The following is a 24044-nucleotide window of genomic DNA, read 5'->3' as shown; positions in this document are numbered from 1 at the left end:
TGGATTCATGGATTCCAAAGCCAGAAGGGACCATTGTGATCATCTACTCTGACTTTGTGTATAACACAGACTGCAGAACTAAATATTTCTTTTGAACTAGCGCATATCTGTTTAAAAAAGTTGCTTTGATCCACCCGGACCGTGCAGCCCCCCCGGAGCGCTGCTTTACCACGTTATATCCGAATTCGTGTTATATCGGGTCTCGTTATATCAGGATAGAGGTGTACTTCTGTCTGCTAGCCCATTATCAAATATTTGTTCCCCATGTAGGTCCTCAGAGGCTGACCAATTCACCCCTTAACCTTCTCTTTGTCAAGCTAAATAGATTGAGCAACTTGTGTCTATGACTATAAGTAAGGCTATGTTTTTGTCATGGATATTTTTAGTAAAAGTGATGGACAGGTCACAGGCAATAATGAAAAATTACTGGAAGTATGTGACCTGTCCTTGACTTTTACTAAAAATACCCATGACAAAATGGGGGTAGCCTGGGCAGCCTGGCGCTCCAGGGTTGCCCCCACACTGCAGCTGGGAGCTGCTGGGGGTCTCCCCTGCCGCCTGCAGCAGCCAGGAGCTCCAGGGCTCCCTCTTGCTGCCCAGGGCATCAAAGATCCAAGTGTCGGGGGTCTCTCTTGCCATCCGCAGCGGTCAGGAGCTTGGTGGATCCCCCCTGCCACCTGCGGTGCATGGGAGCAAAGGGGATTCCCCCTGCTACTGGGTCCTCCTGCTGCCCACCACTGTGGGGAGCGGCATGCGTCCCCCCTGCCTCCTGGGGCAGCAGTAAGCAGCGTGGATTCCCCCCGCCAGCGGGTCCCCCCTGCCACCTGAGGTGGCAGGGACCAGTGCAGGTTGCCCCTGCTGCCCGCAGCAGCCATGAGCAACGAGGATTCCCCCTGCTGCCTGCGGTTGGGAGTGGCTGATTCCCCCCCTGCCATCCCTGGTGGCCAGGAGCAGCGGGGGAGCTGCAGGGGTCCCCCCTGCCACCTGTGGTGGCCAGGAGCTTTGGGGCTCCCCCACAGCTCCCTGCCTCCGCAGTCGGCAGGGGACCCTGCAGCTCCCAGCCAGTGCTGTCTGAAGTCACGGAGGTCTTTGGAAGTCACAGATTCCTAAATCACAGCCTTAACTATAAGGCATGTTTTCCAATCCTTTGATCATTCTTGTGGCCCTTCTCTCAGCCCTCTCCAATTTATTGACATCCATCTTAAACTGTGGACACAAGAACTGGACATAATATTCAAGCAGTGGTTGCCTAACTTCAATAAGTTTCAATTACAATTACTGTGTAATTCCCAGGACCCCCTGCCTGGAAGTGGGGGACTTGAAGTGGGGGTCTCCCACATGCCAGGTGAATACCCTAACCAATAGGCTAAAACAGGGGTGGGCAAACTTTTTGGCCTGAGGGCCACATCTGGGAATAGAAATTGTATCATGGGCCAGGAATGCTCACAAAATTGGGGTTGGGGTGTGGGAGAGGGTGAGGGCTTTGGTTGGGGGTGCAGGCTTCGGGGTGAGGCCAGAAATCAGGAGTTCAGGGTTTGGGAGGGGCCTCTGGGCTGGGGCAGGGGGTTGGGATGCGGGAAGAGATGCAGGCTCCTGCTGGGGGTATGGGCTCTGTGGTGGGGCTGGGAATGAGGGGTTGGGGTTCAGCAGTATGTCCCTTCTCCGGCTCCTCTGTGGAGGCGTGGCCAGATGGCTCTGCACACTGCCCCGTCTGCGGGCACCGCCCCTGCAGCTCCCATTGGAGCACGGGAGGGAGCCATTGGAGTGTGTAGGAGCCAGAGTGGGGCCATGCCTTGGCTTCCGGGAGCTGCATGGAGTGGCCTCCGACCCTGTGCCCCAGCTGGAACAAGGCAAGCCCCAGATCCTGCACCCCAGTGGGAGCTTGCAGGCCAGATCTGGCCCATGGGCTGCAGTTTGCCCACCCCTGGGCTAAAAGTTATAAGGTAAGTCCTCTTCCTCCCACCCCTAGAGGTTTTGTGTGGCATTAGGCACCCTCTAAGCATGACTACCGATCAAGCCCTAATGTGACTTAGGTGGCCCCAGTTCATGAATCACAAGTAGAGATAGGCACCTCCCTGAAGTCTGGAGTTAGGTGCAGAATGCTAAGAGCGGGATGGGACTTGGTATGCACCCCCGTCATCCACAGGCCCCAACTTTTGTTGGTGCTGGTGGGTGCTCGTAGCCGCCCCTCTCAACTCCGCCCCTCCCTGCCCCATTGGACCCTCCCCAAATTCCCACCCCGGCCCCGCCTCCTCCCCCAAGTGTGCTGCATTCCCCATCCTCCCTCCCAGGCTTGCCGTGCGAAACAGCTGGGAGGGAGGGGGGAGAAGTAGGACCCAGTGGTGTGCTCAGGGGAGAAGCGGAGGCAGAGGTGAGCTAGGGTCGGGGGGGGGCAGGGTGGGGAGCTACCGGTGGGTGCAGAGCACCCACCAATTTTTTCCCATGGGTGCTCCAGCCCCGGAGCACCCACGGAGTCGGCGCTTATGCCCTCATCTGCATCTTCTGTTGGCTAGCTTAGGCGTCCCCCTGCCTAGCATGCTGGCTTTGTAGGTCTCACTGTAAGGCATCTATCTCTCCCCAGGCATTATATAGGGAGCCTAAGTGCTTAACTCAAGCTTTGTGGGTCACACTGTTGTTCAAAAAAACAACAACGAGGAGTCCTTGTGGCACCTTAGAGACTAACAAATGTGTTTGGGCATAAGCTTTCGTGGGATATAACCCACTTCATCAGATGCATTCCAGTGACTTTCCAGACACATAAAAGTTGGGTGTTGTGGATGGGGCTTTAGGATCAGGCCCTATTTTATCAGTTTGTTCTAGCACCTTTTCTGTTGACACACCAATCTATGATAATGCCTCATCCTTATTATCTGAAAAGAACAGATCTCCCCTGACGGCCTCAGTGGTGAACACTGATGCAAAGAAATCATTTTGCTTCTATGCAATGTCCTTATCTGCTCACTTCACTCCCTGGTAGTCCTGGGGACCCACCAAATCTCTCACAGGCTTCCTGCTTCTGAGCTACTGAAGGAATTTCTTCTTATTTTGTTTTATGTCTTTAGCCATTTGCTCTTCAAATTCCCTCTAAGCCCTTCCTCCTAATTTCCATCTTGTTTTTGCCTGCCATAGTTTATATTCTTTTCTACTGTCGTCACTTGGGTGGGATTTCAATTTTTTTGGGAAGATGCATAGTTGGCTTGAATAATATCTTGAGCTTTGCAATTTAACCAGAGTGGATTTTTTCTGCCTTCTGCTTTGATTAAAAGGTCTCTGGAGAAGACCTTTATGTTTGTAAAGTGCCATATACATTAGTGTTGCCAAATAAATAATTTTATTACCCTTTTGTTTGTATTTCATGCACTGGGGAGAGAATCACGTGATCCTCATGATCCTCTAGCCTGACGTTCAAACTATTGCAGACGAGAGGGGCCTATAATACGAAGAAAGATGTTGTTGGAATGGCACTCAATAGGCCACTAATTATTCTACCTGTGATCGATGCACAGTCCAAAGGAAAGGTCCATGCAACAGGTTGCTACTTCTTCCTGGAATTTCAGAGACTATCTGAAACAAGTATCCAATTTCAAAGTCTGAGCCCCCTGGATTGTTGAGTACTACATGTCAGCAGCAGGAAACAACCATGGGGAAGCCTTCTAAGGTTTCTCTCTTTACTATATTCCAGAGGAAGGTAATTGTGATGTGGAGATTTAGATTTTCACAGTTGATTCATGTAATTTGGAACCATGGGGATGGGACAAGTTGGGTGCAGTTACTGTCTGCTCAGTGTTAAAATTCATGAGCATATTTGGGCAAATATTTAGTAAATTGCCCTGCTGACCCCAAAAAAGCTGAGCTGTGGACCTGTCTCACGTCTACGCTCAATTAAGTGCACCTGGGATTATTAAAATACCTCCAAGTGAGCTATGGACCATGCACTCACCTTCAATCTCTTGCAATCCAGTGTATTCTCCTTGAGTTCTGACTGTCCCCACTGTTCTTGTAACTGCACTTCTCAGGGTGGTCACCTTTCTTGTTCTGTGCTTTTGCCCCATCCTGCTGAGAGACCCCAATCTTGTCTGAGATGTCTTTCCTTGGAGATGCAGGATCCCCTCTATGTTCAAGGCATGTGGCTACCTCGCCTCCTTTTATTGTGACGTTTTGCCCCTCAGAACCAGTGTATTGGGTCACCTCATCCACTCTCCTCAGTGACAGTCCTTTGGCTCCATCACATCTACCACGTGCTGCCTCTTCCAGCTTTCCGCTGAGGCTTTCTGAAGAGTCCTCAATGGGCTCTCTTTCTGACAGAGCATTTTTCTCTAAGCCATTTCCCAGGGGTGTTGACATGCTTCCCTTTCTGCCAAGGCCAGCAGCTTGCATAGTGCTTGTAGTGATGCTTTGGGAAGTGCTGCTGTTCGTGCAGCTGCCCTGCTGGGAGAGATTGGTCGTGCTAGGCTTCCCAGTGTTAGCTTCCAGAATTCCTTCCTGACTTAGCTTGGATTCTGGCTCGGAGTCACCCACACTGGACGCTGCCATTTCCTTGCTGAGGCACTTCCCTGCTCGCTGTTTCTCCCTCTGATTGTCCTGTGCAGGCAGAACCTTCCCACCTCTCTCCCCTTGTGATGAGAAGAAACCAGGGTCTTGGGGCCTTTGCTGCTCCATGTTCTCTTCCTGGTCTGCTGTGCAATTCTGTTCTGTCACCTCCCTGCCCGCTGAAACTTTGCTCTTCAGCGTGTCAGCACTGGTGGATCTCTGGAATGAGAAAAGAGAGAACGAGAACCATTTAGTTCAGTTTATTTAAAATATCAATATGCAATTATATCGTACTTTTCCTCTGAAGACATACGTTTCCCAAAGCTAAATAAGTATTATCCTGATTTTCAGAGCGGGAAATTGAACCATAGAGAAGTCTAAGGACTTATCCTAGGTCAAAGGGTGGGAGGGTCTTTGACTGAGTCAGATGTACGTCCCAGGTCTCCTGTCTCTCAAGTCTGTGCTCTAACCAATAGATCCCAAATTACCTGAGATTGCAAGTTTTTATTCAGGACTAACTGCAAGAATTGAGCAGATTTTCTTTAAACTCACCTGGTTATCAGGGTCATCCTTTAGAAAGGGCATGTCTTCACCTTCCTTTGCATCCCATCTGTCAAAATAAAACACAGAACTTGGGCTGTCAGCTCTTCAAGTGACAAAGCACCTCTTCCATCCTGAGGCATAGACAAGAATTCCTACAGAGGCAATAAGTGGACAAAGGGGAACTGCTGGGTGATACAAAGTGCTCCTAAGCCAGGGAATAAGACTCACAAACTGGAAGCTGAATGAACTTAGCTCTATGGCAGGGCAGAGCAGAGCAATAGCCACTCATCCAGTGGATTTGTTTACTAAATAAAATGCCACAAAGTATAACTTTACAGTGCTTCCTGGTTACCTTTGCTGAGTCAATACGGGAGGTGTTTCAGAACCTTTCTAGGGGATTGAGATGCTGACTTCCTTCTGTTGGATGGCTCACCTCTAGATTCATAGCACAGGAGACAACTGACTCACAAGACTTTGCTACCAAGGAAATAGTAGGGGTGGGCCGTGACTATCTACAGTACCTGTCGATCTTTAGTCCTCATAATTCCTGATCACACACCAAGTATGTGATACCTGACCAGGCAGCTCTTCAACCTACTGCTCGCACACACAAGTGGTTTTGTTTTTTTTTTGTTATGGCAAGGGAAGTAGGACATTCCTCCCCTTCCTTTCTATCATGGAGGCCCCACCACACGCACACACTCTACACACTTACTGTCTGTGTTCCCCCTCCCAAACGCTTCTTGCTGTACTGGTGCTTTGGCACGCTTGGACAAAGATCCAAGGCCCAGTAGGTCTTGGAGTTTATTATGCTGATTGGTGCACAAACTTTTTCCTGCCTTAACATTCCTACCTGCCACCCAACCAGTCCCTCCGTCTTGATAAGACTATGTAGATACTCCATCAGGTGTGATCCCAGTCCTCCCAGGAGGCATTGCACCATCCTATGGCACCTAGTCTATCATGGCTCCTTACCCTGCTTCTACTCCTTCAACAGCAATGGTTCAAATCGCTAATCTGGATTTGTATGATGGGGCATACAGGCCCCACACTGGCAAGGAGAAGGTTAATTGAGGGCCTTTGGACCAAATTGACCCCATCCTGCTCACATACAACAGATGTCAGAAGGGGAGAGGGGAGCCTGAGGCTAGCCAGGAAGGAGAGCGGAGCTCTGCTTCTTCCTCAGTGAGGGAAGCCTGGTTTCAGCCAGGAGTGGACAAGCCTCCCCCAGTGGTGGGATCACTGGGCCCAAGGAGACTGACAAAAAGCACTAGCATGAAGACAGGCCCTGAGTGGGCAGGTGGGGTCCTGACTGAAGATTCATTGGATTACCTTGTTTTGAGCTTGTAGCATTCCTTTATTTTTGGACTTTAATACCCCTGAAGCCTGGGACTCAAGTGTGTCTTAGCCAGGGGACTAAAGCACCATTGCACTGGACCTGTGAGAGACGGCAACCAACCGAGACTCCATTACAGGGTGAGTAGTGCCCTGTTGGGCGACAAGAGGGCACCATGGAGGTGAACCTTGTCACAACCTGCAAATCTTATGTCTACACAATACCTGAGTCCAGCTGGCCTGAGGAACAGAACACTGCATTTGGGACTCAGACTCTCATTCCATCCAAACACCGCATCCCCACCCCAGATATACTAGGTAACTCAGAGGTCTGGTCCAGGCCACTAGGCCATACCCTTGAGAATAACTAGTAGGAAAGGAAGATGTGACTGGTCATCTGGCAAGGATGCAGACTGGCTATGGTACAAATCACTGTGGGAAAGCATCTTGATAAAGCAGATGATGATGAATGGTGCGATGGTGAAATACTGATTTGGGGGGTGGGGAACCTGCCATCTTCTGAAGTCACTAGCCCTTCTAGCAATTTTTCTTCTAAATATGCTCAGATTCACCTGACTTGCTCCCATACTTGCTTTTATATTGATGACCCCTACAAAGCACTTCTCCTGACAAGGTGGAACTCTTCTGAGGCCACTAAATCTAAACATTCTAATCTAATGAAATCATACAGTCCGGTTTCTAGTACAGACACCTGTCATTAGACTAGGCTAATCACATTACCAGTTGTTTCTTCTGATGTCTGCCACTGTCTCCGCTTAACTGTACTAGTACTGATAGGGCCCATAAGTTTAAGAACTCTGCCAGCTACTACATATATGCAAGGAGAAGGTGAAGCCTGGATTACTCAGGGCTAGACCAACTAATAAGGAGATATGCTTATGAAATAAGTGACATTGACCTCTAGCATTCAAAAATAGGTAACATTAGTGAGTGGTGAAAAGTCTAATTCTATATTTCTAGAGAGCAAGTACGTACCCCCTTAATGAATCATTTCAGACTAGACTGGGTGATGCCCTACATATATATCAGAGGGAATTTATAGAGTAATTATCCTGCATCAGTTGGAGATGGACTAGAAGACCTACCATGTGGCCTTGGCTTTTATTTTCTAAGGTTTTCTGCTAGAGCGTAGCACAGCTTGGTATTTGGATAGTCTAGGCTTTCGATAACTGCAGACATTAGTAATTATTGCTGGAATTATTTGTTAATTTAGTTTCAATTTTTAATAGAAATGCAGGGTCTGCTGCCCCCTCCCCCATTTAGAAAAAAGAGGGGAAGTATGTACACTGGCTTCATTCATCCCTGATGTAACTCTACTGGGGTCAATAAAGCCTCTAGCTGCTTGGTCTCTCTTGATAAATTTGGGCCAAACTACGAAAACTTAAAAGGCATTTTTTGAGGACATGCAGAGTCCCAAATTTTCAAAAGTGTGTGTGCACAATTATAGTGACTGTGTGTGCAGTCATGATAATTGTGTGAACAAATAATGCTCAGGGACCCTGACCCTACAGTTAAACTAAAGCCACTTTACAGTATTCTGGCAGTGTGAAGCAGTGGCAAAGCCAGCATGGGATATTTGGGTGGGCCCTGACTTTGGATGGGCTGGCAATTATGGGGGAGGGGGGCAGCTGGAGGGCAGGAGGGATGTGGGCCCGCCTCCCCCACCCCCTGCAGTTGGCCTTGCAGGGGGCGATGGATGGACCCTCTGGTCAGAGGCTCCCCGAGGCCCCGCATGTGCACCCAGCTCTGGGAGGAGATGCTGCTCTCCTGCGCTCCTGGATCCCTTCCAGATCCCACCGCCCCACACCGGGCCTGGCTCCCCTGGGCAGTGGGTCTGTCTTTTTTGAAGCTCTCCTCTACGACCGCCTGTTTGCTCGCCCTCCTCCCAGTTGCGGATTTGGTGGGAGTGTGGGGGCTTGCTCCACTTTGCCCACCTGCCTGGCGCTCTACCTTGGGAATGGGATCTGGACATAGGGGCTTGCACCACTCCGCCCGCCCGGTTCTCCAGCTGGGGCGTGGGGTCGGGGCAACCCCACTCCCCGGCAGGCACTGGAACATGGTTAATAGTGGGGGTGCTGAAAGCCAGCCCTCTTTCCCCTTCCCCTCAGAGCTGGGGCTGGGAGCAGGGCTGCGTCTCCAGGAGGGGGGACCTGGACAGGGGTAAAGGGGCCGATGCTGGGGCCACAGCTGGAGGCAGGTGCAAGGGCTGGGAGCAGAGCTCCGTGTAAAACCTGGGGGTGCTGCAGCACCCCCCAGCCCTTAGTTCCCGTGCCTATGCCGCGCAGGTGGGTGGAGTGGGGCAAGTGCTGGGGCCAGAGAAGAGCCAGGGCTGGGGGGTGGGCTTGGATGCTAAGTGGGTGGGCCATGGCGTGAAGAGGCCTTAAAGTGGAAGTCAATTGTATTTATACCCACTTTAAGGCATTCTTACAGAACTAGAGTAGTATTAAGTGGCCTTAATGTAAATGAGGACCAGAACTAAGCAGTCTCACAAGTTTGAGCCTAAAATGGTAGTTAAATTTCTCTCTTAGGGAGACCACAGCAGTAAAAACAATGACAAATAAAATTTGTGTCAGTTATGTGAACCATGCCTGTCGCTGGATGTAAGCTGTCACTGACTACTTTTCTCTCATGTGTTTGCTATGCATGACACCTACTTGTCATAATATTAGTGAAATGGTGATAAAGTTACCCTGATACAACCATAAAGGGTGGTGTCTCAGCAGCGATTGAGTTACTGTCCCACTGTGGATTTCGCTGAGATTAAGGCCTTGTCTACAATGCCACTTTACAGCGCTGCAACTCTCTCCTTTAAATACTTGATTGTAAATTGAATCATCCAGTACAACACTGAGAGACCATCTGATCTAGTACTTAGCACGCAGGCCAGGGAATGCTAAGTACTGGATTCTAGTACTAGCTCTCCCACTGGCTTGCTGTGTGGCCACACATAAGTCCCTAAGGCCCACATTTTAAAAAACGACCTCTAATTTGGAAGCAGCTGTGTAGGTAGCCGTTATCCCCATTTTATACATGGGGAAATTGAGGCAGTGAGGTTAAAGACCAAATTTTCAAGTGTGACCTCTAGTTTTTGGTGGCCATCTTTGGACACCTGTGATCTGATTGTCAGAGGTGAACCCACAGTGTCCTCAGCATCTCTGAAAATCTGGCTTTAAGTTCTAAAGATGGCCACCAAAAACTGTAGGTAACCCTTGGAAACTTTGGTCTGTAACCTCTCTGCCTCAGTTTCCTGATCTATCAAACAGGGATAACAGCTCCTTACTTAGCTGCCTTAAAGGGGTATTTGTGCAGATTCGGCCCTGTTTGTAAGCACTCCGTGCGTTTAAAGCATGATGTAGACATTCTATTTTTTCAGGCAAGCTGTAGCCCCCAACACTTCACAGAATAAGATAAGTTACAAGGGCTAATGCTGCTGTTAGTTGCACCCATGCAACTGTTGTGGCTTCATCAGGATGCTATGGGCATAATAGAGACTAGAGTTTGCCCCTGCTCGCTAGTGGTAAATACTGAAAAATAGCAGCAAAATAAATACATAAAATAAAAAAGAAAGAAAAACAGAGAGGACTAGTCAAAGGAAAAAAGGCATTTTTCAGCTGTGTTTTGGAATGAGATGAGACACTCAGGAACAGCTGGCTGGTCCTGAAGAAAGGCAATGCAGAGGAGAAGGTTCTTGCACCACCAGAGCCATGAGTGTTTGGAGAGACAGAGAACAGGTCACTATGAGGTAAACAGAGAGCTGCAGGAGCAGTGAAGAGGGGATTGGAACTAGACAAGGTCCATGAGGTAGGATGAAGGGCTAAAAACAAGGAGCACAATTCTGAACTGCTCTTGAAATGAACAGAGAGCCAGCAGAGCTAGCTGGGGTTGTGGGATTGTGATGATGTTTCAACAGACAAATCCTTTGATTCCACATGTTTAACGTTCCAGCTGGCAGGGCCAGACTGAGGTTACGAGGGGCCTAAGGCTACTAAGTATGAATTACAGATTGCAAAAAAAATGATGAAATCATCAAACATTTCTCTACATACATATTTACATATTATTTATTTATGTAAAATTCACAAGTTTATTCTACTCTCACGACACTCAATTCTTCAAACAGATACTTCGGAGTCAGAGGTAGCCCGAGGGATGCTATGCTGTCCTTCTCTTAGGCCTCCTTTCTCCTAGGTAGTGGAGTGATCATCTGTATGAGGATGAACACTGCAACATTCTCCATCCTGCTCACCTCTTCCGACCTTGTGCTTCTACCCTCAGCTCTCCACATGGCACAGTGCAAAGCCAAGCCCTGCAGGTGTTTTCCCCAAGCTATGGACTCTACACCACATACCCTATCTCACTCTGGCTGCAGTCTAGGAGGCAGCCAGCTTTTATTATGGAAAAGAAAACCACTCGGGTGTAAAATCCACTGAAGTAGAGGAAGTAGTAGTGGGAAAATTACATTGCGTGGCATTGTATTTAGGCTGTCTTGCTCTGAAAGCTGCCTCCCAGTGTTGCACTGGCTGAGGATAATGAATGAGTGTTTTCACATTGAACCCAAATATTATTTGTGAGATGATACTCAGTTTGTGTACTTAATCTCCAGTGATTCACCACATGAGGCCATTCTGTCACCAAGCTCTTCCACAATTAGAATAATAGAATAGAATCATTGGACTGGAAGGGACCCTGAGAGGTCATCTAGTCCAGTCCCCTGCACTCATGGCAGGACTATTATCTTTTCTAGAACATGTAATCAGCAGCTCTGACATGATGTTTTTTAAGCATGAGTTCTGTGTGCACCAGCCCCCTATGGTTTGCATTTGTTTGCTTTACGCTTTCTGTAAGAAAAAGGTAACAGCTAGAAGTGACGCAGACCTTTAGACCATTGTCCAGTCATCTTATTTAGCACTTCTATACTATGTTAGCTCTTCAAAATCACTGTGCAAACATTAAACAAACTTTATCTAAAACTTTTCAGCTTTTGAATGACTAGGAGTTGACAAAACAGAGCTATTCCCTGTTGTGTTCTCGGTCCCCCCTCCCCCTCTGCCCCAAAAAACTTCATGAAAATCAGCATCTTAAAAGAATCATTAAGGATCTTTCAAAAGAACAGTCCAGCCAAGGCTGCTGTAGTGACACCTTTGTTACATCAGGTCTGGTGTTTGTTTAAAGCCTAGTGCAGAATGAAAGGAGAGCTTCCTGTTTTATTTGCATGTGCAAAACAAGTAGACCTTGCTTATTTTTTTTCCTTAAAGTGCTCAGAGTTTAGGGGAGGAAAGTGAATGAGATTCTGCTTATACCAGGTGTGAAAAAACAGAAGGAACCAAAATCTACTCTTGTGGAAAAATCTGTTCTCCCTGAAGTCAATAAGGCTAGGTTTCAGAGTAGCAGCTGTGTTAGTCTGTATCCGCAAAAAGAACAGGAGTACTTGTGGCACCTTAGAGACTTATGCTCTAATAAATTTGTTAGACTCTAAGGTGCCACAAGTACTCCTGTTCTTTTTTCAATAAGGCTACACAGGTGTAACTGTCAGCAGGAATTGGCCTGTGTTCTCATTCCCTTCTCGAATCGTATTCTATGCTTACCCAACGTTTTCCACTTGGGAAGGAAGTTAGTTTGAGTTGGGGCAGAAAAATGAGGACTAACTTCAGGTTTATTAAGCTTTAAGTTTTTTGAATGAAACTCAAAAGAAATCAAATGTGAGGTACTTTTATGACAGATTGAACTGCCAGAGAACCAGCAAATGGACGGAACTTGCCTTTCGCCTATTCAGTATGTCTTTCTATCGTAGCCTGCTAAGAAGTGAATTTAAAATCCTTGAGGGAGAGGGGAGGGAGAAACCTACAACATTGTGTGTTGAGCTTCCTCCAGTGCTTTTGCAACCCCTTAGAAGTACAAATCTGTGTTGGCCTGTGGAACTAGGCTGAGCAAAAGGTAAGAACTTGGTTGCCTCTGCATTCCAGTACAGAAAAATACATCAAAGGAAAAAATGGAATTTCTTTGATTTTTAGTACCATTCAATACAGTATTGAACACTGTGCATCATAAATCTGAAGCCTCTCAATGGAAGGTACTGTAAAAGTTAAAGTACTGGCATCCAAAATAGGATGTTTTGTTTTGTTTTTTGTTTTTCCTACAAATGTGTGGGAATTTGTTCTTTATACATGGGAGGGGCAATGGATAGAGTGTCTGTAGGTTCTGTGCAAGTTTCCCACCCTACCACTCTGGTACTGCCTCTTCTCCCCATGTCCCCTTGCCCTGCCCTCCCACAGGCACTCACCAGTTGTCCAGAAATGAGACCCAGCACACATAGAAGATGAAAAGGATGGGCACTAGGGCCCAGGAGGTAGTGTTCAGCCTCAGTGAAGGAGAGGGACAGAGGGAGCCTCTTCCCTCCCTGACAGCTAAGCAAAGCTCTGGAGAAACAGGGGATGCAGGGAGCTGGGGCGGGGAGAGACAATGCCCGCTCAAACTACACCCACAGCTGGCATGGGTTCCCATGGTAACTGGATTTTTAGTGTCCAGTCACCAGTGTTAACTGGATACCTGCCAGTGTGTTCCTGCAGCGTGGGGAGATGCAGATGGGAGGGAGTGGAAGCAGCAGGCTGCCAGCTGAGCTCCTTCCAACCCACAGGGGGCTGCTTTGCCTTTCCTGCTGGCAGGAGCGCCCCAGCAGGACAGTGTGAGCAAGCTCGCTCCCTGCCACCGCCCCTCCCGTGCCCTCTGCCTGACTAGTAGGGCCTAAAAAATAGGAAGGCCTAAGGCTATAGCCTTATTAGCCGAATGGTTAATCCGGCCCTGCCAGCCGGAGCATAGGGAATTGGTATCTACACCACACGCTCCTGCTAGGTGTTACAGTGGTCCCGTTTTTTAGCTTAAAACAAACCTCATTTTCTCTCCCTTGTAGTCGATAAGCAAGATGAGGAGTCCAGATTTATTGGAGCATTAAGTGAAAATGAAGAGATGGCGGGGAGGGAGAAGAGCTGCAGTGGGACAATAAGGATGGGGGGGAAAAAAGGAAAAACAAACATAGTGATGTATTTGTGGGGATAATATCATGTAGGATCCAAATGCCTTAAATGGCCTGGAATGAGATCCTGATATACCTACAGGGGCCCTATGTTCCTCTCTGAGATGCACTAGAATGCCTGAGTCAGATAAATGCACTGAGAAACGTACTTCCCCTCGGACTTGTTGTGAGAAAAGGAACGAGCTGTTAGAGGCTATGAAGCTTTTTGGGACAGGGACTGTCACTACGTTCTGTGTCTGGACGGCACCTACCACAATGGTGTCCTGCCCCATGACTAGGGGTCCTAGCTTCTCCGGTAACACAAAAAAGGAATAATAATGACAGGCCAAATATACTTTGTTGAAGCACATGCTTTGAACCCTTCATCAGAGGGTTCTCAAACCTGTGCTGCATAAGCTGATTAGCTGAGGGTTGGAGGCCCAAAAAGGAGGGTGTGTCAGGTAAACGAAGAAGGGCTTATGGGGAATACTGTCTCCACAGGGAAGATCTTTTTGCTTTAAAACCTTCCCACAGAACAGGCTTGTTTTGACTCTGCCACTGATTGAGCTGAGTCTGTGTGAATGTGCAAGCTGGTTGAAGCCCCAAGCTCAGGAACGACAAACTGCCATTTCAATGCTCAGAGGGCCTGGGCTGCCGCGAAAGAAAGGCCCAGCAGGGTGCAGGTGTTACACACCCACCAGTGACGGCGTTGGGTATAGCAGGTTGCACCCCATAACGCTTTATGGGAATATGTTTATGAATATATATATGACATAACTGGAATATGTTTTAGGCTACAGATGCCATGTAACATATCTCTGTAAAGGTTATGATCTACTGAATCTATTCATCCTATTTGTATGCATGTATCATTTTTGTATTTGAAGTTATGAATATTGGCTGTGTACTGGTTTGATTTTAAGTAGCCTTAGTAAGGCATTTGGGCAGCTTCTTTAGAAAGGAATTTGCAAGTTAAGTGCCCAATCAAGGAACACTTAACAGAAAATGGATCTTGGAAGGCTCCAATCCACATATGAAGTCTACTTGAGAACGTTCAAGGTAGCATGTGAACCATGGCTGATACCTGTAAATTCTGAGTCATGCATGGACATGTGACTTGCCCATGTGACTCCAAAACTCCATCTTGTAGCTGGAATTCTACCCAGGGGGAGGGAGGGGTGTCCACCCACAAGAGAAAGTCTATTTAAACCCCCGGGAGACCCCTCCATTTTGTCTTCAGCTGGCTCAAGAGAGAGCCTCTCCACCCCCAAAGGATACCTGAAAGAAACTGGAACAAAGGACAGTAACCACGAGGGTGTGAGTGATTGCTGAACCCAGACTAGAAGGAGCCTAGTCTGTAAAAGAAGCTTAATGGAACATCTCTGAGGGTGAGGTTTCATCTGTAATCACTTTCTTACTGTATTAGGCATAGACTTGCATGTTTTATTTAATTTTGTTTGGTAATTTACTTTGTTCTGTCTGTCATTACTTGGAACCACTTAAATCCTACTTTTTGTATTTAATAAAATCACTTTTTACTTATTAATTAACACAGAGTATGTATTAATACCAGGGGAAGGGGAACAGCTGTGCATATCTTTCTATCAGTGCTATAGAGGGCGAACAATTTATGAGTTTACCCTGCATAAGCTTTATACAGGGTAAAAAGGATTTATTTGGGGTTTGGACCCCATTGGGAGTTGTGTTCCTGTCTCTAACACTCAGATGCCCTTCTTAAGCTGCTTTCAATTAAGCTTGCAGTTTGTGGGACGTGGTTCAGGCCTGGGTCTGTGTTTGTGGCCGGCAATCGTGTCTGGCACAACCAGGCAGGGCTCTGGAGTCCCAAGATGGCAGGGAAAGCAGGGGCAGAAGTAGTCTTAGCACATCAGTTGGCAGCCCCAAGGGGGTTTCTGTGATCCAACCCATCATGGCAGGAATAATTATTTCCTTAAGAGTAAACAGTGGTGGTCGACTTCTTAAAAGCACAGCCAGACCATCATAGGAGATGTCCAAGCTTGTTTGGACCATTGTTCATAAGTGGGGCTCTTGTAAAAAGATAACCTTAACTTGTGCTACCAGTCTTTATAAGGTCCTTGTCACCTGGTACAACTTTACATAGTTAAGAATGGTACCATTCATCATGTCCCCAAAGCAGAGAGCATGTCCTCTGCAAAAACTGACCCACCTTCCTTGGGAGCATCAGAAGAGGCAAAAAACCAGCTCTGGTATGAGGAGATTCCTAGGCCTGCTGTTGGTGGCAAGCCAGAACAAAGATGTTCGGCAGCTCACTCTAGAACTGGCCAGTTTCAGGCTCAGCTGTATATGCACCAGGATAAGATTTCAGAGATAAGGACCTGACACTGGGAACACCTTTGCTTCTGTGAACTTTAGCCTTGTGACAGATAGAAGGAATGCTGTAGCTGAGCACAGTCCTGATTGTATGGCAAGCAAAAGACACTCTCTCTAAACTAAATGGTCCAGGAACCAGTTAAAGCTTTATGGTTACTAACCAGCAGCTTGAATTTCAAACCCCATGCTTCAGGGCTAAAGCCAGTATCCTCCAACTATCAGAGGTCAAGAGGAGATCTACAGCGGGTGGGGGGGCAGATTATCCCACCTGTGCCTAGTGAAGTATGGCAATTGCTATGTTCCAGTCAGCATGGAGCATTGTGTAACGTGCTGTTGTCAGTCTGCCCTATCTTGAAGGGAAACAAACATCTCTCCTTGTTAATTCCAATAAGCAGCTCAAGAACTTGGACTGCTTTTTAGTGCATAGCATTTTAATGATAATTACACACAAAACTAATTATACAGAGCCTAATTTTATAGCTAAAATATCTATAAGCCAAGAATACATCAACTACTTAGCTCACTGCCTAGGAACCAACCAGAATTAGGCTTTATTAAAGATGAAACATTTGGAGGGGATGAGGCCTAATGTGGTTAGGTTTTTCTAACATCGTCATTCTTCCTAAACCAGCTCCTTACATCCTACTGATTGGGAGTAGGGAGAGAGCACAGAGAGGGCATGGACCAGAATCAGAGCAGTCAACTCTTGGCAGATAGACCACTTGCTGATGAATTTACTTCATGGTTCCCAACATCTTGGCTGCATCTGCCTTTCCCAGAATGGCCCAGAGGCATGTCCTTGCCTTCTCTCCAGGGGAAAAGAGGTGCATAGCCAAAGATGTGAGAGCGAGCGTTGACCAAAATAACTGACCCTTCCCTGTGTATGAAACTGTGTAGGAAGCCATTCTGCCCCTCTGTATCTCCAGGCCCAAAGGAGCAGCAGCAATACAGCTGTCAGTCACCACACAGCATTTTATTCATGAGGAATTAGACGGTTTCAAAAGCCAAAGTGCACCTGAAATTGAGCCCTCCCAGCCAAGCAACCAGAATCTGAGCTCCAGAGCAGTTATCAGGGGTCTTTTATGTGACTCTCTGAGGCACTTATCCCAAGCAGATGTGATTCCTAAGCAAGAACCCCAAGCCCACTCCCCTCCCAGCACCTCTTAGTGGACATCATTCGAGAGAATAGGGTGGGTGGCCCAGGCTGAAGGAGAATTCACAGCTACTGCAGGCTCGACAACCTTAACCTACCCACCTCCAACCCCGTCCTCTCCAAAAGTCATGAAAACTAGCAGACTCCAAAGGGAAGGACAAATACAAGAAGACAGAAGAAAGAAAATCATCTTTATAATGGTTCAGCTCGCATTCCCAGGGCAGCCCGGCCATGGAAAACACAATTTGTTTGTTCTGTTCGGTTTCCTAGAGTAGCTGCTCTTGGGGGATTTATGTGCATGTCCCTTAGCAAGACACAGCCTGTTCTTGGAACAAGTTGTCCAGCAAACTCTCCAGAGGTGGGCACTGTTAGTGTGTTTATTTTCAAGGAATAGATCACGGTCCATTATAAAATGAGTCTTGGACTCTGAGTTCCTCAGCTTGGTGTGCAGAGATACTAACTCAACTGCTGGAGGAACCAGTGATGGTGATTCTGGAGGTGTAGTCTTTCCTCTGATTCAGGGCTGAACCACAACCCAGTTAGGGTGACCACCTTTTCAAAATGCAAAAGCAGGACACATACAGGAGCCCTGTCCCCTCCATGGCCCTGCCCCTGCCACTCCTCTCCTCGTCCCCTGAGGCCCCCACCCCTTGGCCAGACTGGAAGCCGGAGCCAAAGCCGGGCTGTGGTAAAAGCCACCCAGGGAGCCCAGGCTGCTGTGAGGAGCACCAGCCCCTCCACCTGCCCTGGGCAGGGAGTCAGGGGGCCTGAAAGCCCCCCAGAGCATGCTGCCCAGGACAGGTGGAGAGTCCAGGGCTCCCCACAGCAGCCAAGGCTCCCTGGGCACCTCTTACCATGACCCAGCTCCAGCTTCCGACCTGGCCAGGGGGCATGGTTGGGGGGGGGGGAAGGAGGAGCAGGGGCGGGGCTTCATGGTGAGGGGGGAAAATGCCCACCTCACCCCCCCACAAACACTGGGAAGAGGCTGGTGCCGTCCCTGAGCCTCAGGCAGGTGCGGAGTGCACCACAGAGAATCCAGGACACATGCTGTCCCGGAGTCATACAACCTGGGACCGGGACTTTGAACTCTGCATTTCTAGACTGTCCCACCCATCAGGATGGGTGGTCACCCTAATCCCAGTAGGGTGTTGGGGACACTGTGTTGTGAAAGTGCTGTCTTTCAGAAGAGATGGAAAACTAAGGTCCTGATCACCTGTGGTTGTAAGTCCATAGTACTTTCATTCTTACAACAGCAGGGGCGCTAGCCCCAGTGCCCTTGTCAGTTGGGTAACTACATTTGACCTCTCTAAATTTCCCCAGTAGTTTCAGATGGATACCGTATTCGCCTTTGCTTCCTGTTATAGTGTTGGGTAGTCCACCCCAGAGGTGGCTGCAGTTCATTGGTTGAAGTAATTGCTGTGCGTATATTACAGATGGTCCTAAATCACAAACTTGAAGTTTGGAGTTGTTCAGATCTGGGAATCTGGTTTGCACCTGTGGGGGCTAGAGTATTAGGAACTGGGGTGACATTTTGTAGTTACTTTACCTTTTGAGGTCAAGAACTGTCTGTGTGGCAGAGTTACGTGGCATCTTTTCTTTTGGAAACAGCTACTACTGTGGCTGACTGGAGATGGAACCTCAGAATGAAGTGGGGCTTAATGTAGCTTATAAACAAAGACAGTGATAACTTGATTATTTTTTGCTGTTGATGTTATTCTTACCCAATTAATGTTTTGTAATTGATTTAAGATTGGATTTGAGGAGACATAATAGGTCCCATCTCTCTGTTCTAAATGTATTCCAACGCAAAATGTAATTAACTTAGAGTTAAGGTTGCTCAAATGTCTTTCCTCACAATGCAGAGACTAAAAAGCAAGGAAATTGTAAGTTAAAACAGCCATATACAAGACAGTGCCAGTCCCACTACCATCATGACATGTCACCATACTTCACATGATCACCCTTTCTAACGAATTCAATTTCAATTCAAGAGTGCTACCATTTTCAGTGCACATATCAAGAAATTAATACTACACAGCAAAGTACCAGCTTACCAGTGTTCTGTAACATATTATAGCTGTACATAGGAAACATATCTGTTTATACATCAGTGTAGCTGTGTTTGTTTCATAACTGACCTGATTATTTTAAAAACACACTGTAAACATATAGTAGAATTTTGTTTGTGGTCTTGATGTGTTAAGTTTTGGGTATATAATCCACTTAGACTTCTCTTGTTGGCTGGTACACAGTATGATTGTAGTTTGAAGATTAGAATTATTAAGCCATTAGGTAGTGTAGCACTGGAAAGCTGGAGTTTGCCCTGAAGTGTGCCAAATTTGGAAGCTAAACTGAATCATTAAAGTATAAAACAGAAGTGGCTAGCTGGATTCTCCTCTCCCTTACACCAGTCTAATCAACAGATGTTTCACTGAAGTCAGTGGAATTAGACCAGAGTAAAACTGTTGTCATAGGAAAATAAGGCCCAGGGATTTTAGTTCTGCGTATCTCAATGCGATCTTAGCTCTGCGGTTACTAGCAATGCCTTCTTAATGGGTATCATTTTGTGCTGTACCTCTAAGAAGCTCAGGACAAAACTTGCAACCCAGTGGAAGTAGGGGCTAAGATAGCTGTAAGCACCTTCATGCCCTTTTTGATTCTGAGGATTTCTGGGGCGTTGGGAAGTGCCCTGTGAGGTGTCTGTGGGTAGCAGCACTACCTGAAATCTTTACAGTGCTACGTAGTATGGCCCTGCCTCTTCCCAGCATGCCCTTCACACAGCTGGGCTCCCTGACCTTAGAACACCCTGGCTGGTTTTACTGACAGAGGTTGTTTCAAACAGCAGTCTGTCAAAGCACGCTCTGGAACCTGTAGTGCACCGTAGCAGGGCCCCAGGGCAACTTAGTATGAGGCATGCTAGTGCACTGTAGATTTACACTCTGCTGGCTGTGCACTAAGTCTCCTTGTAGACAAGCCCACTGTGCCTGTGCTGGAGAATTCTGTCCTGGCTCAATCAGGGCTTGTATGGTCCCTTTACACTAGTGGTTCTCAAAGCCGGTCCGCCGCTTGTTCAAGGAAAGCCCCTGGCAGGCTGGACCGGTTTCTTTATCTTCTGCATCCGCAGGTTCGGCCGATCATGGCTCCCACTGGCTGCGGTTCGCCACTGCAGGCCAATGGGGGCTGCAGGAAGGGCGGCCAGCATGTCCCTTGGCCTGCACTGCTTCCCGCAGCCCCCATTGGCCTAGAGCGGCGAACTGCAGCCAGTGGAAGCCGCGATCGGCCAAACCTGAGGACGCGGCAGGTAAACAAATTGGTCCGGCCTGCCAGGGGCTTTTCTTGAACAAGTGGCGGACCGGCTTTGAGAACCACTGCTTTACACCACTCCAGTCACATACAGGGGGTGGGGCTAAGCTGAGGGGAGAGTCCCTCTCAATATTTTTACGTATGATATGTATATATATATATACACATTCATAAAAGTTGCTGAGTGCTAGAGGGAAGGTCTCTTGAAGGAGTCAGTCATTCTAATTACTAGCTACCCTTGGGAACAATCTCAGGAGACCTGCTCCCTGGGCCAGCAAAGCCTGAAAACAGGAGAAGACATGCTCAGCAGGCTGGGGGTTGGGAGTGGGCAAGTATCGCCCAGTCTGTCAGGACTCGTTTGTCTGATCCATCAGTTATTTGTGCCCCATCAATGAAAATTGTGCAGTTGGCGTGAGTGGTTCACAATCCTTCCATAGGATTGTCTCTGACTGGATGTCCCACCAGGCTCTGTCACAAAAATGGGGATGCAATTCTAATGATGTAATCCCTGGCCTGAAGCACTCCCCATGGATCATAGCAGCTCAGTCATTCCAAATGAAGCAAGGAACTGCACAGCAAGACCTCTAGCAGTGGTTACAAAATGGTTTCCATAATGTCCTGCTTACTGTCCTCCTACCTTCTGGCTCTGCCAGTCAGTCTATCCTTTCCTCTGGCTTTACTGCTCACAACTGGTACTGTTTTGGAAGCAGGCTCACTTGTGTTCGTAGTACTTTGTCCTCCACCTGAAAGACAGGATGTACAAAGAGCTTGGGGCTAGTATATCCAGCAGTTGGCTAGCGCTGGAAACTGGTGCTGTCATAGCACCTGTCTTCCTACAGCTCTGCCACCTGGCATTGAGCTAAGAGACAGCAGAAAGTCATAGCAATAAGGTCTGTCTGGTGGTTTTATGCTCTGTACTCATGCAGGTGGGGGCCAGACTCATTTTATCGCTAGAGTTTGTGAATGTATTTCCTACAGAAGGGGGCTGTGCGGGAGGGGAGGAAAATATAAAGCTGCAAAGCCAAAATTCCCCCTGACCACAACCCCCCATTATCTCTGTTTCAGTTCAGTGTCATTTAGCTACCACACTGCCCCCCAGGATCCTTCTGCAGGTGTCAGTCCCATTCTTGAGAGGGGTAGGGAACATGGCTAAAGGAGGCAGCCACTAGGAAAATGCAACCTGAAGCATGCATGGACCTTATATTCCCAGGTCTCCTTATATCCAACGTGTCCACTATTGAGATGGTACTCCAGCCCCAACTCCCACCTGCATAGAACTCCCTCACTGGTCAGTGTATGTGAGACCCCGGACCGCAGCATGGAGTAATGAGAGCGAGTGCCCAATAGTTCAATTTAAGGCCATTCACAGGCACTACTCACCTCTCCCTTCAAAAGGAAAGGACCTGTGCTGGAATTTCCTGGCGTTTCTTCCCCCTGAATGGGCACAGCACGCACAAAAAAGCAGTAGGGTTATATAGTGAAAGCACAATGGAGAGCATGTTGTTCATGTGATGTGTTCTAGCAGCAAAGCCTCACTCCCTCGGTACATCTCCTGAGAATGGGAACTGTGGTGGATTTATCCTAATTAAGAACCTGGCATGTGCCCCTGGGAGCACAGATGATGAGTTGCAGGAGAGCTTTGCAATCTGACTCCTTGTGAAACCAGCGCTTGGGAAAGGAGCCAGTTCTAAGCTTCTCTAAATACTATAACATCATAAATAGCAGAGAGTGCAAGGCCTAGATCCTCAAAGGCATTTCGGTGCTCAACTCCCATTGAGGATCTGGGTCCAAGTTATTGAATTAGTCACGGCTGCACTCTGGGGAATGGAGAGTAGTGACAGTACACACACAATTCAGATCCACTGAGCACTCTGCAAAACAGAGAGTGCTGAGACTTATATGCTGATTTTAGAGCCATTTCTGTGCAGGCCTGATGGAAAGCAAAGTATCCCACGACTGGATCTTTCACACCTGACGTGGACCAGTGAGCCACATGTTCATGGCTAACAAATGTCAAAATAGGACCGGTGTGTCCCTTCCTCACCTTTCTTACTGCTGAGATTATCCAAGACTGGCTCCCCATCCTTACTAAAGTCCTCCTCAAACCTGCAGGAAAAAACAGGGCATTGTCAGATACAAACCCACTCACTTCAATAAGCAGGAGGCAGGTCTACACTCAAAAGTGAAGTCAACCCAGCTGTGTTGCTCAGAGGTATGAAAAATCCACACCTGAGTGGCATAATTAAGATGACCTCTCCCCCAATTCTTCTGTTGACCTAGCTTCCCTCTCTTGCGAAGGTGGATTAACTACGCTGACAGACCTTAAAGTCTATGAGCCTCTGAGAACCCTGCCCGTCACTGTAGTGAGTAGCTACACTGAAGTACTGAAATGCTCCTAGAGAAGCCATATCCACCAGTCACATATACTTTCACCACAAAGGAGACCTTCTAAAGGCACATTTTACTGCGCACGTTACTTACCCCAAAGGAGACCTTCTAAAGCTTTCATACCAGAACAGACCATCTTGTATTCTGTATATGCCACAGGGAAACTATTTTAGGACTCTTTTGGGTTTTTAATCAGGATTATTTTTTGTATCCACCTGTAAAGCCAGGTGCCCTTGTTACCATGAGTCCAATTATGGAAGGTGCAGGGGGGGAGCCACGCAAACTACTAAAAATGACCTAAAATTGTTTTTCTCTAGGAACACAGGATTTGTCATACTAGAGAAGTGGCCCATCTAGTTCAATAGTCTGTCTCTGACAATAAACTTAAAAGATCACAATATCGTGGACTCCTCCTGGTGGTGCCTCCAGTTAGGAAGTTGGGAATTTCCCCTTTCCATTGGTATAAAGTACCCAATTCTATGCTCATATAACTGCGAAATACTGGACATTAAAGCTGTGATATCTTTATGTATAAAAAAACTATTATTGACCTGTCTGAATATTAATTGGGTGCCAAGCCAGGGTAATTTTTGGGGTGGAAGTTCCACATCTGGGGGGAGACAGAGGAAACAAATCTATGGCAGATTGAGGGGTTTGTTTTTAATTGTTTCATTTTAAAGACCTCCATCTTACCTAGGCAAGCATTGTACCATGACTCCAATAACATTACAGTTTCACAAGATAACTGAAATAACATAACGACTGAAATCTTAGAGGTAAAAAGAGCTCTCCAACTCATCCAGGGGTTAAAATGTAACAAATGTGCTACCCATCTCTTTGATCCTGGCAGGGAGACTTTTATTTTAAAAAAGTGGGAGCCTATTGGAAGCTGTTTGGTGATTTGGAACATTACAGCAAGTCCCAGGGAGATGGAACAGTGAGCAGAGTACAGGTGAAATTGTCACGGGTGCATGATAAATTAATTTATCATATGGTTTTCTACAGCGTATATAGGGCAACTGCTGAAATAGTGAATGGTAAAAATTTGTCAAAACTTCTCTGTGGGAGCTTTCTTGCCAAAAGCTTTCTGCTCTGTGCACACAGTTCCACCCCCAGAAGCTCTCCACCTACTACATATAATAAATAAAGTAATAAGCATTAACTTTATGCACTTTCATAGCACCTTCTGTTTGAGAATCTCTAAGTACTTTACCAATGTTAATAAATGGAGCCTCATCAACCAGCTGTGAGCTAGGTGAATATTATCCCTGTTTTACAAATGGGTAAACTGAGGTACAGAAAGGTTAAGAGCCATAGTTTCAGAGGTGCTATAAACCCACAACTCCCAATGCATCTCTAAAAAAGCAGGCTTTAAGTGACTTTCTCAAGATCACATGGGAAGTTTGTGGTAGA

The 24044-nt window shown here is 47.3% G+C and overlaps 1 protein-coding gene across 8 annotated transcripts in view; it reads right to left on the bottom strand.

Annotated features, from left to right (window-relative positions):
• Positions 1 to 24044, bottom strand: part of CCDC9B (coiled-coil domain containing 9B) — a 147806-nt gene that overhangs the window by 14103 nt on the left and 109659 nt on the right. For all 8 annotated transcript variants that reach the window (XM_075129706.1, XM_048852804.2, XM_075129705.1 and 5 more), the window contains 5 exons: positions 22288 to 22349; positions 21624 to 21677; positions 20881 to 20986; positions 5083 to 5140; positions 3941 to 4749 (listed from right to left, as the gene is read on the bottom strand). In XM_075129706.1, coding sequence (XP_074985807.1) covers positions 3943 to 4749; positions 5083 to 5140; positions 20881 to 20986; positions 21624 to 21677; positions 22288 to 22349 — 1087 coding nt within the window. In that variant the 3' untranslated portion in view covers positions 3941 to 3942. The remainder of the gene's footprint in view (positions 1 to 3940; positions 4750 to 5082; positions 5141 to 20880; positions 20987 to 21623; positions 21678 to 22287; positions 22350 to 24044) is intronic.

Source organism: Caretta caretta, chromosome 6 (assembly GCF_965140235.1).
Source record: "Caretta caretta isolate rCarCar2 chromosome 6, rCarCar1.hap1, whole genome shotgun sequence".
Taxonomy (NCBI): Eukaryota; Metazoa; Chordata; order Testudines; family Cheloniidae; genus Caretta; species Caretta caretta.
This window is presented reverse-complemented; position numbering and strand designations above follow the sequence as displayed.